Source organism: Sorex araneus, chromosome 4 (genome assembly GCF_027595985.1).
Source record: "Sorex araneus isolate mSorAra2 chromosome 4, mSorAra2.pri, whole genome shotgun sequence".
Taxonomy (NCBI): Eukaryota; Metazoa; Chordata; class Mammalia; order Eulipotyphla; family Soricidae; genus Sorex; species Sorex araneus.
This window is the reverse complement of record NC_073305.1, coordinates 15,359,583-15,378,864: the sequence shown is the minus strand read 5'-3', so window position 1 is coordinate 15,378,864 and position 19,282 is coordinate 15,359,583. Positions and strand designations below refer to the sequence as shown.

Genomic DNA, 19,282 nt, shown 5'->3' with positions numbered 1-19,282 from the left:
AAAACACTCTCTGCATGGATCTTTTAATTTCCCCCACCCCCTACTTAAGTCTTGTTGGCAGCACCAAGGCGCACTCACTGGGCCAGCCGAGACCCCTGGCAATAAAGATCTTCCCTGTAGCAGAGAGGAGAGCAGGCTCCAGAGGAAGCGGCGGGGGGGTTGACTTTGAGGCTTGCCAGAACATATTGACACGGCAGTTTGGGAGGCGAATGCAAAGCAGCCTGTCGGGCGGATTACACTCCACTTCCTCGCAGTTTGCAGGGTCGCTCGGAACCCCAGGGGCTGCAGCTCCAGGCCTCACCTCCTCCCCCGGGCTGAGACCTGCACACCCCCCCCACCCCGCCCCTCCAGCACAGCTTCTGCAGAGACCAGAGCAGAGCTGCGGCTCACCCGTTCCTGCTCCCAGAGCTCGGGACTGGCCGCTGGACCCCTGGCATCTGGGGCCGAAGCCACACCAAAGCCGGGATTGGCCAACTCCCACCCCGAGTGGCCGGCAGCCCCAGGGGCGTGACGAATCGCAGCCTGTCTCCGGCGAGTGCTCTCGGCCAGTCCGCCCCGGGCCTGGCCCACGATGACCAACTCATCACTCGGCCTCCCTCATCTGCTCACGGTTTCCGGGCTCCTGTATTACTCAGCGTGCTGCCTGGGTGAGTTCATGAGTGTGTGTGTGTGTGTGTGTGTGTGTGTGTGTGTGTGTGTGTGTGTGTGTTTGGGGTGGGGTGAAAAAGCAGATTTGTTCCCATAGCCTTTAGCAGCGTTTCTCTCTCAAACTTCTCAGGTAGTTGAGAACTGCAGGGCCCTAGGGTCTGACGGTGGAGTCGGTGGACACGTGGCATCAGTGTGTGTGTGTGTGTGTGTGTGTGTGTGTGTGTGTGTGCGCGCGCGCGCGCATGCGTGTATGCATGTGAGCATTTGCAGGTGTCTCTCTGTGCCCTTGACTTGGCGGTGGTAGGCTGGGGGCTTCTGCCCCTGCGGCTTTGCACTGACCTCCTGTTCTGAGGTCTGGGCACCGAGAGCTCTATCCCTCTCCAGATTGGGGGCGCTTGGGTCTACCTAAGGGACAGGAACTGCTATCTCCCAACCCCACCTGCAAAAAAAAAAAAAAGGTTTTCTTTTGCAGGTGGTGTTGCCCTTGCCTGCCCCCCATCCCCCACCTGCAGGCTTTTGCATCAGTTTGTAAGAAGAGCAGCTTCAGCCAGGCCCTGTCAGTCAAGGTCAACACTGAGGGTGCAGCCTCACCTCGAGGGCTGCGATGGGGTCTGCATGCAGGGGTCCTAGGAACATTGGCGGAATCTGGGGGTTGGGGAAGTCTTGGGACCAATGGGCACATCACCGTGTGGGACCATTGAGGACACATGGTGACATGGGGAAGGTGGGCTCGACCCCCCTCTCCTCCTGCTCATCCCCATGCAAACTCAGGGGCCAATGAACAGGTAAAGCCGGAGCAGGAGAGGAGGAGGAGGAGGAGGAGGAGGAGGAGGAGGAGGAGGGAGGAAGCCACAGAACCTGCCTCCTGCAGGAGCGATTGTAGGTGATTAGTCCGGGCTGCACAGGGACCTTCCCCAGTTGGGAGAGCCCGGGGATTGTGGCGCATCGTTCCTATGTGGTTTCCGATGACACGTTTGCTGGAGGGGGCTGGGGCAAAGTGGGGAGAAACTCTGAAGGCAGTTGTTGTGGGCACGAGAGGCAATGACACGAGGACCCTGTGCTCCATTCTCTCCAGGGGGTGGGGGGGACACACTCCTTGCAGGTTAGATGAGGAAACTGAGTCTCAGATGGAAGCGTTGGTGAGTGGCCACGTGCACGCAGACTCCCTCTTAGGGCCCAGCCCCCGCTGTTCCCAGAGGCAGCCAGAGCGAATCACTTTCCAAGAACCCGCTAGCGGGTGTGGGGGCCCAAAGTCAAAGCAGCAACAACAGCAAAACACCTGAACAGTCACCCAAAGCCTGTTAGACCCTCACGCCTCCGCCGCAGAGAGCCGCCACGGCACCAACTGCCTACAAACTGACGTCCCCGGCGCTGGAGGGACCATCCAGTGGGTAAGGCGCTTGCCTTGCATGAGGCTGACCCAGGATCAATCCCTGGCGCTGTGTATGGTGCCCGGAGCCCCGCCAGGAGTGAGTCCTAAGTGCAGAGCCAAGAATAAGTCCTGAGCACTGCGGGGTCTGACCCCAAAACCAAAAAAAAAAAAATTAAAAATAAAAACAAAAACAACCTTTGCATCCTAAAACTGGGACCTTGAAGGTCCATTTTTTTTCAGGCAGTTTGTAGTGGGACTGAATCACATGCTGCTCCTGGGTTTCTGCATGCTATAAGCGCACACATGCACACACAAACACACAGGCACACACAGACACGTGCATGCCCACTCGCCCAGGCACGCACATGCGCACCCATGGCACATGCGCATGCGCGCACAAACAAACTCCACGACTGTTTCCATTACAGCCGAGCCAGCAGGGACTTTCCAGCCTGGGCCCCAGGCATGAGGCGCCCGGGGCAGCCGAGCCCCCAGAGAGTCCCGCAGGCCGCGCTCGGACGGCACCAAAATAGACATGTGAAGTCCTGGCTTAGTTGTCTGGAAGGGAGGGGCGGGGGAAGGGCTGTCCCCAAACACATCCACCTGATGGAAATATTCTGAGCTGGAATGAGCCGCAAATAAACTAGACGATGCTAAAAACGAGCATCTCCGGGGAGGGGCGGGTGGAAACACACGGGCTTCACTTGCTGAAGATGAAGTAGGTCAAGGGAGACGGGGTGAGGCAGAGCGGGGAGCGGGGACACCGGGCAGAGGCCTCCGGAGGGCAAAGCAACGGGTGAGCTCCGTTCCCTGCCGTTGCCAGGAGGAAATTAGGGACTCGACTGCTTTTCAGCTATGCAGGGTCTTTATGCAGTGGTGGTCCCCCTGCCCCCTCACCCCACCAGCATTGGGGAAACACACGGGCATTGCAGTCCACACAAGGTGAGGGAGAAGAGGTAGCAAGGAGGGGGCTGGGCAGGGGGACCTCCCGGGCCATGCGCGCAGGTGTTCACGGCGGGGAGCGGCCCTGGGACAGAGGCAGCCTGGCCCTCAGCTGTCCGCGGAGACCAGAGGGCTGGGGACAGCGCTGTCCCCAGCCCCGGCCCCCGCTGAAGGGGGCTGCCAGCCCTCGGCACGTGCCCCAGGCCTGAGGGAGCCTCGGAAGCTGGCCTGCCGCTGGCTGCCTCCCTCTGACTTTGCGAGAGAAACTTGGAGACCCCGAAGGTGGCCTCCCACTGGGCTTCCCGTCCAGTCATGTACAAGAGAGAGCCACAGTTTGCCACCGTGCAAGCAAAAGGCCACCTGGAGCATTGCAGAGTGCCTGCCACACACACTGCGGGGCCTGGGGGAGGGAGGGCTCCTGTCAGACACGGAGTTTCACAGAAGAACATGGATGCAGGGCCCCCAACATCAGGCCAGACTCGGGCAGATCAAGACTGTCCTGCTACCATAAAAATGCCCAAGAAACGTCCCCTGACCCCCAACCCCAGAGGTCTGAGGTGCGGCTGTGGCTCAAACTAATATGGGTTCTGAGAAAAACAAAACAAAACACATTTTCCTTTTTTCTTTTCCCTTCCTTCCTTCCTTCCTTCCTTCCTTCCTTCCTTCCTTCCTTCCTTCCTTCCTTCCTTCCTTCCTTCCTTCCTTCCTTCCTTTCTTTCTTTCTTCCTCTTTCTTTCTTTCTTTCTTTCTTTCTTTCTTTCTTTCTTTCTTTCTTTCTTTCTTTCTTTCTTTCTTTCTTTCTTTCTTTCTCTCTCTCTCTCTCTCTTTCTTTCTTCCTTCCTTCCTTCCTTCCTTCCTTCCTTTCTTCCTTTCTTTCTTTCTTTCTTTCTTTCTTTCTTTCTTTCTTTCTTTCTTTCTTTCTTTCTCTCTCTCTCTCTCTCTCTCTCTCTTTCTTTCTTTCTTTCTTTCTTTCTTTCTTTCTTTCTTTCTTTCTTTCTTTCTTCATGTTTAATTGAATCACCGAGAGATACAGTTACAAAGCTTTCATGATTGAGTTTCAGTCATACAATGTTCTAACACCCATCCCTCCACCAGTGTACATTTTCCACCACCAATATCCCCAGTATCCCTCTGACCATCCTCACCCCACCCCTGTCTCTATGGCAGCCATTTTCTCTCTTACTCTCTTTCTGCTTTGGTGCATTATGGTCTGCAATACATATACTGAGAGGCTATCATGTTTGGTCCTTTATCTACTTTCAGCAAACATCTCCCACCCCGAGTGACCCCTCCAACCATCACTGACTTAGTGATCCCTTCTCTATCCCAGCTACCTTCTCCCTCAGCTCATGAGGCAGACTTCCAACCGTGGAGCAATCGTCCTGGCCCTTGTCTCTACTGTCGTTGGGTGTTAGTCTCAAACTATGTTATTTTATATTCTACAAATGAGCGCTGTCATTCTGTGTCTGCCCCTCTCTTTCTGACTCATCTCACTTAGCATGATACTCTCCATGTCCATCACTTTTATGCAGATTTCATGACTTCATTCTTCCTAACAGCTGCACAGTATTCCATTGTGTAGATGTACCACAGTTCCTTTAACCAGTTTCAGGCACTCAGGGTGTTTCCAGAACACACGCTTTCTTTTCTTTCCCCTTTCCCTTGGTGTTCATCGCCATGAGCAGGGGCCGTGAGCCCTTGGCTGCGATGCCCACCTGCTCTTTAGCTGGGTGCTCCACACGTGGTGGAGGGGTCCGAGGAAGGCGCACACTCTGGGCTGGCCTCGGCATGTGGGTCGTGCAGGGATTCCGACTTGCAGGGCCTGTGCACGAGTCCACCGTGTTTGTCCTCCTCTGGTCTCCTCTGCTAGGAAACACTCAGGGGGTCCTGGAGCAACCCTGGCGTCCGGGCAGTTTCCGTGCAGAGCAGAGCTGCAACCTGGAGAGTAGATCCCCTACCTGATGTTTCCCGGGCTCTCGCCCTGCTTGCTTCCTCCTCAGTGCTCTGCATTAGTTAGTGCCCACACGTTCCCGATGGGCTTTGGTCAGGGCCCCGCGCCCCATGGTCCTTCCACGGGCAGCCACAGTGCGGGAGGGAGGCAGCTGGGGCCAGTGCACAGGGCCAGGCCTGGCTCGGCACAAACTCCCGTGTGCCCCTGGGCCAGCTGCTGCTTCTCTGGGCCTCAGGGGCTTCGTCTGTACGACGGGGCCCGTGATGACCATCCCGACAGAGGCTCACAGAGCGGTGGTGAGGGTAGGTGGAAAGGATGCGTTTCTTTTCATTTCTTTACTGGTTTGGGGGTCACACTCAGTAGTGCTTGGGGGCTCCTCCTGGCTCTGTGCTTGGGTCATCCAGGTCACTCCCGGTGCTGCTCGGGGAACTGCGGTGTCCAGGACTGAATCTGGGCCTTCTTGGGGCCAGAGACGTACTATGGCGGGTACGGCTTTTGTCTTGCATGTGGTTGACCTCGGCACCCCCCAGGGTCGCCCAAACACTGCCAAGAGTGATCCCTGAGTGCAGAACCAGGAGTCAGCCCTGGGCACTGCTGCGTGTGACCCCCAAACAAACACCAACAACAACAAAAGAACACCCCCCACCCCCGCCAGCCTCCTGCTTGCAAAACCTGCACTTTGCCCACTGAGCTCTCTGGGGGTCGAGGGGGTGAGTTTATATGTGGGGAGCACTTACATGGTACCGGGGAGAGAGTGAGATTGATTGATTTTTCAATTAGCCTAGCAGTATGAACTGACTCGGGGATGTGCGAGGCCCAGTGTCAGACCCTAGGGACAAAACCTGGCTCCTGTTCCCTAGTGTGATCAGGAGGAGACAAAGAAACTGTGTCACCCCACCAATAGAAGCTAACTGAGCAAAACTTGGTCTTAGCCTGAGAAGTCCAGCAGGGCTTCCTGGTGGAGGCAGCCATGGCAATTCTTAAGAAATGATGAGTCTTTTGGCACTGGGCGGGATGTGGGGGCGTAGGGGTGGGATCTAAGTGGACGGATCTTGGCAGCACTAGTCCCATGACTCAGGGACTAGTCATGGGACATGGAGGGGTCTTTTTGCCTGACCCCTTTACCCCCACTAAGGCCTGGCAAAGCAACTGAATGGACACATGTCTAATGCCTTCTGGGCCATTTCCCCTGAAGCCGTGTTCGCCTTCTCCATCTCAGACCCTGGCCACCGTTGCCCCTGCCCCGGCATTGTCCCAGCTCCCTGGTTCTCAAGCTGCTCTTCCCTCCCTCCCTCCCTCCCTCCCTCCCCCCTCTCTCCCTCCCTCTGTCCGTCCTTTCATCCCTCCTTCCCTCCCTTCCTGCCTTCCTTCCTTTTTTCAAAAACTTTTGTATTTTATAAGGCAGTTCACAGTATTTGATTACATTTAATATTCAAACTCAAATCCCACCACCATTACACCTTCCCACCACCATATTCGAGATGTTTCCATCCCAAGCACCAAGCCCTGTCCCAAAGCGCAACTGAAATAATATATTTTGTTTTGTTTGTTATGAAAAACTACTGAAATGCTACAGAAAAGTATCCATAGAGGAAACAGTGTGAAGATTGTTCTATTTAGGCAGAAGCCATTAAGACCTTTTTTAGGATATCACTAACATGTTGTTGAAGGTTGAGTGATGTGAATTTTCGTATATATATCTGAAAAAAAATATGCATATGTATATATTTCCCTCTATGATTGGTTGCCTACTATTTGAATCCCATAAAATGTGGTGCAGTAGTCTTGGAGAATGGGTAGGGAGTGTCTTGTGATGTGTTGTGTGGCCACAAATGTGGCCACGCGGTCCAGGAATAGGTTCACTTGTGTGTGAAGCTCAGTCTGAGTGTGTGGGGAGCGGCCTTGAGCATGGAGGCGGTTGGGCTGTGGAGGTTTTCGACTGCCAGGGCTGGGTCTCTTGGGGTGGGGAGGGCTCTCATCCGCCCCCCTCTGGGCCTTCCTTTTTTCCCTCCTTCCTTCCTTCCTTTTTCGGGCGGAGGTTAGGGCTAAACTTGGCAGTGCTCAGCAGTCACTCCTGACTCTGTGCTCAGAGGTCACCTGTAGTAGTACTTAGGATTCGTGGACACTGTTACCTGGATTCGTTGCTCTTGCTTCATTGTGAGGTCACATCTGGGACCAAGCATCTGGCTCCCGACATAGTTGTGTCCAGCCTCTTCAAAGCCAAAAGGAAAGTCACCTCCTCCCATCTCTTTTTAGTATTCAGAGTATTAGATCGAAGGCTTCGGGGGGTGGGGGGGAGGGGGTTGTCCGAGGCATCACCTGTGCATTTCATTCCAGCACAGGAAAGCCGCCTTTGAAATGTTTCTTCCCAAAGGGGCTGCCGGGTCTGAAACGTGAGGACCATTGGCACGGGCTGGCGAGACTAAGTGCACGAGGAAGCTGGGGTGCTGGAGCTGACCAAGTGCCATGCTCAGCCTGGAGGCCTTGAGGGAGACCCCCGGTTTCCTGCTGAGTGAGGGTGAGCCTCGAGCACGGGGCAGACAGCGTGGGGGACACTGGCCCCTGGGATGTCCTGAGTCCAGCCGCTGGGGGAGGGGTGAGGGTCTCCTCCTGGGGCCAGCTGTGGGCACTCTGACCGCCACTGCCGTACGTCTCCAGGCATGTGTGTTCTGGGGGACCGGACGCCGACTTTTCCGCTGGTAGGCACTGAGAGCAGGGTTGGTGGGCCCAGGTCCTTCCCACATGCAGCTCTAGCGGTCAGTGTCCACCAGCTTCCCAAAGAGCCAGCTGGCCCTCCCACTGCGAGGTGTGAGAGTCCTGGTCATCCTGGCGGTTCACCTACACTTGCCACTTGCCTCCTTTTCGTTCTGTCCCTCTGGGGCGTGAGTGGTGCGAGCCTAACTTCGGAGTAGCAGGATGGCGACGTGAAGCTGGTCACGTGGCTGTTGTCTAGCAATGACCACCCAGGACCACCTGTGAGCCACCCCCCACCTGCCCGGACACCGCGTCCAGCAGAGGGAGCCAGGCAGGGGCAGGAGCTCAGGCTCTGGGGGTCCTGGAAGATTTAGACACAGTCAGGCCGGTGGCCAGGAGTGGAAGCAGCTCAGAGCATGTGTGTGAGTGTGTGTGTGCGCGTGTGTGTGTGTGTATGTGTGTGCATGTCTGTGTATATGTGTGTATGTGTGTGTAAATGTGTGTGTATGTGTATGTATGTCTGTGTGTATTTGTGTATGTATGTATGTGTGTATGTGTGTAGTGTGTATGTATGTGTATGTGTGTGCATGTGTGTGTTTTTGTGCATGTGTGTATATGTGTCTGTGTGTCTGTGTGTATTTGTGTGCATGTGTGTATGTGTATGTGTGTATATGTGTGCATGTGAGTCTCTATGTGTGTGTCTGTGTGTGTCTGTGTGTATGTGTGTATGTGTGTGTATGTGTGTGTGTGAGTGTGTGTATGTTGTCTGGGGCATCTTTGTCAGGACCCGCATGCCGGCTGCTGGGCTGTGTTCTCTCTGTGGACATCTCTGGGCAGTGTGCTGGTAGGCAAGTAAGAGGTCTGACACTGAGCGTGGAGAACCCCCCCAAATGTCCAAACGTGGGTTTGAAGGAAGGTTCCGGGTCCCTCCACGAGCACTTCCTCCTGCACCCCTGGGAACAGACGGGGCCTGGTGGCTCTCCTGAGGAGGCTTGGGGCGGGGCAGACACATAACCTGTCAATGGTGCAAAGGGACACGTCGGGGTCTGGAGGAGACACGAGCCTTCTAGTGGGGTCCTTCTGCCTGTGTTCTTGAACCCTCTCATTCAGCCGGAGCGGGGAGGCCAGGCCTAAGCACCCAGCGGGAGGTGAGGGGGGGGGGCTGCAGCAGCTGTCCGGGGCAGGGTGGCCCGCGGGGCCGCCTCCACGCTGACGGGGCCCTCTCTGAGCAGCGCTTCCGGGCCTGGAGCAGAAGAAGCGGAGCAGCCACAGAGCCTGCTGCCGGCTGACGCCCCCGCCGCCCCCCTTGTTCCCACCACCACCGTTCTTCAGAGGGGGCCGCAATCTGGTGAGTCGAAGGGGGTCGTGAGAGAATGGACGTGGAACCCCTCGGGGCCCACCCAGGGGCCCACCCCAACTCCCCCATCCCGCCGAGGTTTCCCCTGACAGAGTCGTCTCGGAGGGAATCTGCCTTTGACTCTAGGCCCCAGGCTGGGGCCTGGACTCTGGACATTTTGCAGCTTCGGGCCGGTCTCCTTCCCCCACGGTCTGAGCAGGGTTGGCGGGAGGCCCCGGGTCTGACCCTCGGGGCTGCAGGCAGAAGTAAAGATGCCTGTCAGTACGCACGTTCTACTCTGCCGACGTAGGGAAGTCTTGGGGAGAAAGCCCGCCTCCGTCATGGATATCCTGGGTGCCTGGATCCGGTTGAGGCGGCCTCTGCTTTGTGGCAGTGTGGCCTGTGTGGGTGACCGGCCTTTGGCGGGTCTCCGAGCGACAGTCCTGCTCGGGACGTCAGGTCCAGGTCCCCCATGCGGTCACGGCCTCTGTCATGTGCTCAAGTCGGGTGCAGCCCCAGAGCACAGGTGAGGTCAGAAACCAGTGGCCTTCGTGGGGTGCCTGCGGAGTGTTGGGGACCCTCCTGTCGCAGAGCAGGTCTGGTCCAGGGAGGCGGGCCCACCCTCCTCTGTCCCCCAAGTCTGACCTGCGACTCGCGTCATTTCGCTTTGGAGCTTCTCTCCTCAGACCTGAAGACTCTCATCCTGGAGCTGGAGTCCACGCAGGCCCCGTGCGCCCATGGATCGCTGAGCTCGCCCGGGCCCCCGGGCCCCCAGGTGGGTGCTCTGCGCCAAGCCCCCTCCACCGCCTCCTCGGGCGGGCAGGGAAGCCCCTTCCTGCAGGATCGGAGTTTTCTTCCCCTGCCCACTCTCCTCCTCTTCTCGTGCTCCTGCCTTCATACCCTCCGCACGCCGGGTGGGGGGTCGGGGCTAATCGTGACCCTTTCGGTCCGGCCTGAGGGGAGGAGGTGACCAGCATGAGATGCCGTGGCGGTTCTTATAACTACCAGACTCTTGGTGACGGCCAGTTGCCCCTTGAGCGACCTCTGACCTCACCCCAGGGGTGCTTGTGTTGAGGGTTGGAAGGCAGATGCAGCCCCGAGCTTGCTGAGCGCAGATAGACTCAGGGCCCAGCTACCAAGCGGTGCCCCTGCCCCGCCAAAGCTGGAGGGAACAAGCCTCAGGCCCGAGAAAGGATTTTCTACACCACCCCGAGTTCCCCAGACCCGCCGCTGCCTTCGGGGAGAAATCCACTGGTCTGGGCTTCTGGGCCTGCCGTGGGGAGGGGAAGGAGGCCTGGGAGTTGCTCCTGATGCTTTAGGAATGATGTTGCCCCTCCTGGTCACCTGCTGTGGCTGCCCATCACGGGCAAATTAAAAGACAAAGGCACCCTGGCTTATGCCTGACAGTCTCAGCCCCCATATCAGCACCCCCAGCTCCTTTCAGCCCCACATCCCCCCAGGACCTGCTCCAGCAGAGGTCCTGCTGTTAGGGCGCAAATCGAGATCTCCCTATAATGACAAAGAGACTCCAAAGACTGCAAACAGCAAGCAGCATTTATTGTAAGACTGGCTAGCCAGGGTCCAGCCGCCTACGCGGACACGCAGGTCCAGCAGGTTGGGCAAAAGACCCCGAGCTTCTCCAAAAGAGATCTTATATAGGCCTTCTTTCCCCAGCCTTTACAGCAGAGCCCGCGCATTCCCTTGCCAATAGATTTGTAATATTACAAACTTTCTTAACCAATCCATTTAAAAGGACATCACTCCTTAGCCTATGGTTCTAGAGATCAGTATTCGCGCCAATATTCAGGAATGTCCCGGTTCTGGGGGCAGTCCTGGGTCTTGTGATATGGATCTTGTGATATGGGTCTTGTGATATGGGTCTTGTGATATGGGTCTGTTTATCTGGTCTGACCACCACCCTTCTTGCGACCCGGGGTGCCTGTATCCGAATTCTTTGCTCAGGGGCAGAAAATCAAGTTATTCTGCCATGCGGGCTCCTGTAAAGAGTCTTGAGAAAGCTAAATTGATTCCTGTGGTCTGTTCTGGGCCAGTTCTTCACACTGCCCTCAGCATCTCCCCAGGGCCCCTTTTTATCACTCAGAATGTCATCTGCTGCCCCCTTAGCAAAGCCTTCCTCACCTCCCCATGGCACCTCCCCAATGGCCACTTCAATCCTCTGAGGGATTCCTCCTTTCACTCCTATCGCTTCCTCTGTCCTGTTGCTGCTCTCTCTCCTCCCCACCCCCGCCCCGGCCTTCATGTGTTGGGGCAGGGCTTGGCCAGCTGTGGGCCCATCTCTGAGAGACCCCAGGGTTTCTTGGGCACTGGAGGAATAGAGATTTGCAGGGGGCCAGCGCTTTCTCCCCCGTTTTACTGTGTCGGGGCCCAAAGAGAGGCTGGGTGCAGGGGCAGGGGCTGGTGAAGGGCGAGGGCTTAAACCTGAGCCCGGGGGAGGCAGCTCAGGACAGAGCCACAGCCTGATGGAGGGGGCTCGGCTCATTCATGGGGTTCCAAAGCATCTGCTGAATCACGCCCCCATGCTCTGTCCATTGCTGTGCTCGGAGAACCGGGCAGGATGCTTGGTCTGCCCACGCCTCACAGGACTTTGCAGCACTTGGCTCCAGATGAAGTTGGTGGGAGACTTGGGGGTCCAGGGGAACAATAGCCTCGACACAGAACGCGCTCACCACCTCCTGCTGGGCCTGGCTCTCCTCCCCGGGGAAGTGTCTGGGGACGGAGGACAGGCAACGTCCACTAAGGGCATTTGCACAGGTGTGGACACTAGGGTCCCCAGCCCCACCAGGCAGCTGTTACTGCACCTGAGACCCACTTGATTCCCACAGCCTGGGAAATGGTTCCCGCCTCCTGAGTTCTTGGGGAGCGGAGGCCCCAGGCAGGAGCGAGGGGTCCCTCTTGGCAGGTAAAAATCACTCCTGACCTCCACCTGGATGCCCCGGGCTCTACCCTTGAGAGAGGAATTTCAGGAGGAGATGAAAGTGAATGACTTAGCTTGATTGAGAAAATAAGAAGGGAGAGAGAAAGACAGTGACACAGAGAGAGAGAGAGAGAGAGAGAGAGAGAGAGAGAGAGAGAGAGAGAGAGAGAGGAGAGAGAGAGAGAGAGAGAGAGATGCATTCAACAGAGAACACAGGCTTCTTCCGAGGGGAGAGAGCCTCAAGAAGAAAAAAATCTCACACCCCAAGTTGGAATGTCAATGGCCCCGGAGTGGAAACGTCCCCTGCTTGCTTTTGCAAGTCGTTATGGGGTTTCTCCCAAACCATCCCACTTTTGGACTTCCTATGTGGGTAAGGGTCTGTTGCTAGGGTGTTGTCAAGGGGAGAGACTGGACTTGGGGGAAGAGTTTTCCTTAACATTTCAGGGCCTTTTATTCCAGCTGAATTTTCTCCTCCTCTGGGCTGGTGTCCTTTGTGGTTTTATCACACCCCAAATCCAACATCTCCAAAAACGGATCCAGCCTTCACGCTTTGAGGCTGGTGACAGGGGAACTTCATTAGCTCTTGTCTTGGCTTTGTAAGAGTTTTTTAAAAGTTTTTTTGCATTCTGGGTCACACCCCGTGACATTCAGGGGGTTACTCTTGGCTCTGCACTCAGGAATTACTCCTGCCTGTGCTTGGAGGACCATATGAGATGTCGGGGATTAAACCCGAATTGGCTGCGTGCAAGGCCAACGCCCTACCCGCTGTGCTATCGCTCCAGCCGCTCTTTGCATTTTTGAAAAGAGGATCTCTGTGGCCCGCCATGGAACCATGGAACTCCCACTGGGCTGCATTTCCCTGCATCCCCTTTCCTCCTGGCAGGCCCAGGGAAGCCTGGTGAGAAGGGATGAAAGCCACGACTGGAGGGGAAATGCTGATTCCTTCTTGCAAACAGCCTTACCTCCAGACCCATCAGCAGCTCCCCCAGAACATGCGTGTGTGGGAGGGATGAGTATCGGGGGGCCACCATGTACGGCAGGGCAGCCTCCTTCTAGAAAGGCTCAGAGAGATCCAGAAAAGGAGGGAATGAAGGGGAACTGGGGGCTGGAGGGTGGTGAGGGTCCCGGGTGGTGTACAGGCCCTGAACCTCAGACACCAGAGAGCTCAGGGATGCAAGAGGGCCCCAGCACACAGCCCCCAGCTCCCTGCAGCCCTGCCTCGGTTTGACTTGTGCGCGCTCTCTGCTTCTTGTCGTGACTGTGCAGGGTCCGCCGGGCCTTCCTGGCAAGACAGGACCCAAAGGAGAAAAGGTAGGAGCTCGACTTTCTTTGACCGCGCCTTCCCCGGGGACTTTCTGCCCGTTTCCTGGGCAGGGTGCTGGGGAGTTCCCCGTCCCCGGGATGCTGGGAACCCGGGTTTCCCCACTTGCTCCCGCTGCAGGGCTGGGGGGGCCAGCAGCTCCGCCCGGAAGGTGTGGGGGAGCCTCTGGCCTCCCCAGCCCCAGGCTGCCGCCCACTCGCCGCCCCCCACTCAGCCCTCTGCTTCCAGAACGCCTGTTCCTGAGCAGCCTCCGCTGACCTGTCTTCTCCACCCACAGGGGGAGCTCGGCCGGCCCGGGAGGAAGGTAGGGTGCTGGTGCACGTGGTACATGCACACACACATGCACACACGCACACGGGCACACGGGCACACGGGCCAGGCTGGGCAATGGGGGCATAAGGGTGCAGGGGGTTGGGGGGAGCTGCCCGCTGCAGAGGCCAGCCAGGGGCCGCTCTGGCCACTGACTTAAACACCCCCAACCTCAAACCTTCCCTCCTTGCCACCCCTCAGAGATCCAGATCCTCCTCCGCCCCAAACGTGTGGATTAAACAGCGTGTGGGGCCTGAGTCCAAAATGGGTTTGGCTTTGAGGGCCTGCGGAAGTCAGGGGGATTTCTGTAAGGTCACAGGCATTCAGAGTGACCCCAAGATAGGAATTCAGGCTCCCCCACCAGTCCGGGAGAGCCACTTGCTGCGGCCCCTGGGAAGTAGCCCTGAGCTTCTAGGTCTCAGGGAGGGAAGGAAGTGCCCGACTTTGGCCAAGAAAGAGGTTTATAGTAATCAATAGAAAAGACCCTTTTTTCCTGGCTCAATGTTTTCGTCATTAGTCGCTCTCAGCCAGAGGCTCAAGTCAACCCTGGTGAGGTGAATGTCCAAAGCATTCTGGGGCAGGCGACACCTGGAAAGGAATCCGGGACGTTTCCTGGGCTGTGAGCTAACCGGGGTCAGGGTGGATCATGACACCTGCTTGGCATACAGGTGCCGAGCCCAGCAACCCCACGCAGAGCAGCCTAGGGCTGGGTGGTGCCTGCCCCCTCTCCAGCTAGCCCTCTGGTCCAGCAGGTCAGTGCGTTTGAAGGTCAAGTTGGACGCTACGTCCCTCTTGCTCTTGCGGTCTTTGTCCGTCCAGGGCTCCCAGCTGGGGTTAAGCAGGAAGCAGAGACAGACAAGTGACAGAAATAAGGGCGCAGTCTCTGGGAAAATCGGACAAAAAGAGCAGTCTCTGAACAGCAGCGGGATGCCGTGGGGTCTGGGGAAGAAGCCCAGTGTCGTGTAGGTCCCAGGGGACCAGCCAGCCTCTCCCTCGAGCCCTGGGGAGCTGTGAGCACCAGGGGGCCTGTCCCAGAGATGAGGGAGTCAGGCAGTTGGCCACAGGAAGGGGGAGCACACGGACCGCGTGGCCAGTGGACAGGGGGCAGGAATGAGTGCCACTCCAGGAAGGTCGCTGCAGGGCGGGGGACCTGCTGAGCAAAGATCCCAAGGGGGTCACCATCGGCTCCTGCTCCTCAAACCTCTTCCTGTCCCACTTCACGTCACCTCCTTGGAAAGAATCTACCGGAACACAGGAGACATTTGGGTGGGCGGACGTGAAAAAGACAAAACCCAAACCCAAATCAGATGTGTCCAAGCCCTTCCTCACAACACCAGCGTCTCTTGTGTGCACGGACACCCCTGAGTCATCGAGAGTGGCACCCCAGGCGCTCACTTACCTCCCCCTCACCCCCCGCAGCCCAACTTCCTACCTAGGTTCTTTCTTAGTTTGGGGGGGTGGGGGGGAGGAAAGGGATGCGGATCCTGAGAACTTCCAGGGAGGTCCCGGGCATCCCTCCGGGCCGCAGAGAGAAGTCTTATTTCTTCCAGGTGGGGAACAGCCGGTTGTATTGACTTCTGTTCTTCCCTTTTGAAGGGGAGACCTGGCCCCCCGGGTGTTCCTGGTGCACGTGGGCCTGTGGGCGGGCCTGGCCCTGAAGGACCCAGGGTAAGTGTGACCTGTGCTCGTGGCTCCTGTGGGGGTATGAGGGGCCTAGAGAAATGCATTTCCTCATTCCTCAGGTCGGGGAGGAAGACGCGCACAGGACGGCCCAGAGGGGCCCCCAGAGGACCCTCCCCCTTGCACTGCAAGATTGTGGGCAGCTCCACTCTGTGGGAGGAGCAATGGGGACTGCTCCCCTCCTTTGCTCTGCGAGTGACCACGTCACATCGTGGTACCGAGGGGACTTGTAATGTGGAGGCTGGTGGCCTGTAGCACAGATCAGGCCGTGGGGGAGGGACTGAGGGGTGGGTATGGGCGGGGTAGAATGATTTAAACCCTGTGTCTGGGATCCACCTATGAACCCCTCTTTCTAAACCCGGTGATGGGAAGTTAGCCCATCTACCCCCAGCTCCGTTGGCCAGATACAGCTGTGCCTGGGATCGTGACTGGGAAATTTGACTTGGAAATTGGACAGAGGGATAGCAGGACGAGGCAGATGAAGCGACTGAGATGATTTTTTTATGATAATTATTGTTATTATTTCGTGGCGTATTCAATATGCCAAAAACAGTAACAACAAATCTCACAATGGAGATGTTACTGGTACCCGCTCAAGCAAATCGATGAACAATGGGACGACAGTGCAGTGCTACCAGTGTTATTATTTAATTAATTTATTTATTTGGGTGCTCAGGGGTCGTTGGGGCTGCACCAGATGGTTATGCAGTGCTGGGGATTGAACAAGGTCAGCTGTTGGGGGGTGAAGAGCCATAGTCCAGCAGGGTGGGCGTTTGCCTTGCACAGGGCCAATCTAAATTCCATTCCCGGCAGCCCCTATGGTCCCCTGAGCACAGCCAGGAGTGAGTGATTCCTGAGTGCAGAGACAGGAGTAGTCCCTGAGCATGGCCCCCCAAAAGTATGAACCCACCCAAAAGTCAAAATAAAATAAGTAACCAGGTCAGTTGCATGCAAGACATGTGCCTTAAGCCCTGCGTTGTCTCTCCCTGCCCCGCTGTTTCCTTTTGAAAGCTGCTGCTGTTTAATCCCACAGTGGCACTGGCCAGATGTGGCTGCTAGGCCACAGAAGCGTGGCTGGGATCCCTGAGTTATAATTAGTTACACTTTTAACTAATTCCTAAGCTCGAATTAAAAACCAACAAACCTTCAGTCAGCTATCGGAACATATCTGTGCATGTTTGAACAACTTTAATGTCTGAATCTGCTTTTTACAATGATACATTTTATGGGCTGGAGTGATAGTAGAGAGGATAGGGTGCTTGTCTTGCACGTGGCCCACCTGGGTTCGATCCCTGGCATCCTGTAGGGTCCCCTGAGCATTGACAGGAGTAATTGCTGAGTGCAGAGTCAGGAGTAACTACTGAGCATCTCTGGCCTGGGAAGCAGCTCTGCAGCCACGTGACTCTCAGTCCTGAAGGGGCCTTAGCAAGAAGTGAAGACGGGTGCATCACTGGCTGTGGCCCCAAATAAGAAAGACATGTTTTAATGAAATCTAAATGCTGATCACGTATTTGGGGTAAACATTTAACACTTGAATGGAGACAAACTAAATGCAAAAGCCACAAGTTCCAGATACTTATAATACAAAAAATAGTATTAATAATTTTATATTTGTTATGTGGGCTGGAGTGATAGCACAGCGGATGAGGCGTTTGCCTTGCACACAGACAACCCGGGTTCAATTCCTCCATCCCTCTCAGAGAGCCCAGCAAGCTACCAAGAGTATCCCGTCCACACAGCAGAGCCTGGCAAGCTACCTGTGGCATATTCGATATGCCAAAAACAGTAACAACAAATCTCACAATGGAGACGTTACTGGTGCCCACTCAAGCAAATCTATGAGCAATGGGATGACAGTGATACAGTCATAAAGCGATATTGGTTATGTATTGACATGATTAAAATTATTTTAAATAGATATTATAAAATGAGTCATTAAGATAAAATTCACCTGTTTCATTTTATTTTTAATGTGACTGCTAAAGAAATGGAAAGTTAAGCACATGACTGGTTTTTGTAGTTTGGTTCTGGTTTTGGTTCTTCTGAGTCACATCCAGCCAGTTTGCTCCTGGCTCTGTGCTCAGGGGTAACTCCTGGTGGGGCTTCAGGGGGACCATATGGGGTGTCAGGGATCAAATCCAGGTTGACTGCATGTGAGGCAAGACCCTACCCCCTGTACGATCTCTCTGGGCCCTTGAATTTTATTTGTGTACCCAGAAAGCTGGGAGTTCTCAGAGCAAATCATGGCGAGGGGTGGCATTGCCCACCCATCTTCGCTTCTCCCTGATAGTCACATGACTGCAGAGTTGCTTCCCAGGCAAGAGCATCTGGAGATGTCAGAAGGGCCCCCCAACGCCCAGGCAAGGCAGATGAAGTTCCCTGGGGGTGCTCTGAGGGGTCAGTGCCCGTCCTCTTCTCCACCTCTCACAGCCCTCTCTGGAAACGGCCAAGCACCTGTCCCATCTCTGTGCCCAGTCCTTATTTCATTTGAAGTCCCTTTGCCTCAGACAATTTCATATTTAGTCCCACACACAGAGGGTAAGCGTAGGTGTGGCGCCCGGGCCCCTGGGGACGAGCAAGGAGAGTTTGGAGGCCCTGGAGTCCTCAGCACGCCTTGCCCTGACTCCGTTTCTCTGGGAAATGTCACAAGGGGTCTCTCTGTGCTTCTGATTATCCCCAGGGTGAAAAGGGTGACCCGGGCAGGATGGGCTTGCCAGGCTCCCGAGGACCAGCCGGCTCCAAGGTCAGTGCTGGGGCCAGTCAGTGCCCGGTTCCTGCTCAGGGTCTGGAGTAGGGGCAGGGACAAGGGGGCAGGCGGGACTGCCGTCCTGGGCTGGGCGATGGCACAAACGTTGGAGCAATGGGACTGGGGGGTGCTGCAGCCTGGGAGGGGCCTTGGGACGCCACAGATGCTGCTGTCCTGGGCAGCCCGGATCAGTGAAGCACGGGGAAACCCTTGTTCCCATCTTCAAACTGTGTGTGTGTGTGTGTGTGTGTGTGTGTGTGTGTGTGTGTGTGTGTGGTCTGTATGCATCTGTTTGTCTGTGTCTTTTTTTTATCTCTATGTCTGTGTGTCTCTATGTCTGTGTGTCTCTGGGTCTTTGTGTGTCTCTGTGTACATCTGTAGGTGGCTGTGTGGGTCTTAGACATCAGTGTGTGTCTGTGTGTGGGTCTGAGAAAACCAAGGCTCCTTTCAGGCCCGCCATGTAAACCCAACCCTCAGGGATGCCATCGCAGGTACAGCCACACCCTCACTAAGGTGTGGGGTGCCATCTGGCCGCCCCACACCCCCATCAGGGGTCCTTCCATGCAGGCCGCGTGTCCAGAGGCCTGGCAGCACCCACTCTAAATGCACCTTCTGCTTTTTTTTTCAGGGCTACCCTGGATCCAGAGGGGAAAAGGTTTGTGCTTGTCTTCCTGCTGGCCAGGTTCTGATGCTGGGCGGGGGGGAGCTATCAGCATTGGGGTGACCATTCCGAGCTAGCCCTGGCCTTTCAGTGGCAAGGTGTCTCCAGTGGCAGGGCCAGTGGGTAGGGAGGGCGATCCTCATGTGAAGTAGCTGAGCAAGTGCCAGGGGGAGCCCCACTGCACTTGCACTTGTCTGGGGGGGGGGGGTGGTTGCCTCGGTCACAGGATCATCCTGGCTTTAGCTCCAGTTCCATGCGACACAGCCTTCTGGCCACCCAGAAGAAGACAAGACAGAGGTCCCTAGCCGGACCCAGGCGTCCAGTTCCTAGAGGCAGGGAGAGGATCCAGCCCAGAATGGCCCGCAAGTTGCCCAAAATCTATGCCAGAAGTCTCTGGGCTCTAGACAGAGGTGCACCCCCAAACCCTCCGTTTCTCTGACTGTCCGTGAGGGTGCAGCTTTAGGAGTTAGACTCCGGTTTCAAACACCCTGGTTTCTCCCTGGTCCTTCACTCACTGACTCTTCCTTGTGTTTTCCTTCCAGGGATCCAGAGGTGAAAGGGGAGACCCAGGTCCCAAAGGAGAAAAGGTAATGGGCCATATGCTGGATCACGACCCATAACTGGCCCTCTGGCCGGGCGTTTCCTTTTCCGAGAGCAGTTGGGTGGTCGATGCACTTTCCTGAGTAG

The 19,282-nt window shown here is 56.2% G+C and overlaps 1 protein-coding gene across 3 annotated transcripts in view; it reads left to right on the top strand.

Annotated features, from left to right (window-relative positions):
• The window catches only part of COLQ (collagen like tail subunit of asymmetric acetylcholinesterase), a 58,204-nt gene that overhangs the window by 17,630 nt on the left and 21,292 nt on the right, over positions 1-19,282 (top strand). Inside the window, exons 1-9 of one of the 3 annotated variants that reach the window (XM_012931697.2) lie at positions 551-647; positions 8,840-8,955; positions 9,617-9,718; positions 13,145-13,189; positions 13,477-13,503; positions 15,105-15,176; positions 17,869-17,931; positions 18,563-18,589; positions 19,138-19,182. In XM_012931697.2, the coding sequence (XP_012787151.2) occupies positions 572-647; positions 8,840-8,955; positions 9,617-9,718; positions 13,145-13,189; positions 13,477-13,503; positions 15,105-15,176; positions 17,869-17,931; positions 18,563-18,589; positions 19,138-19,182 (573 nt within the window). In that variant the 5' untranslated portion in view covers positions 551-571. Of the gene's footprint in view, positions 1-550; positions 648-8,839; positions 8,956-9,616; positions 9,719-13,144; positions 13,190-13,476; positions 13,504-15,104; positions 15,177-17,868; positions 17,932-18,562; positions 18,590-19,137; positions 19,183-19,282 lie in introns of those variants that run through there. The other 2 variants (XM_004603809.2, XM_004603810.2) reach the window with 2 other exon arrangements.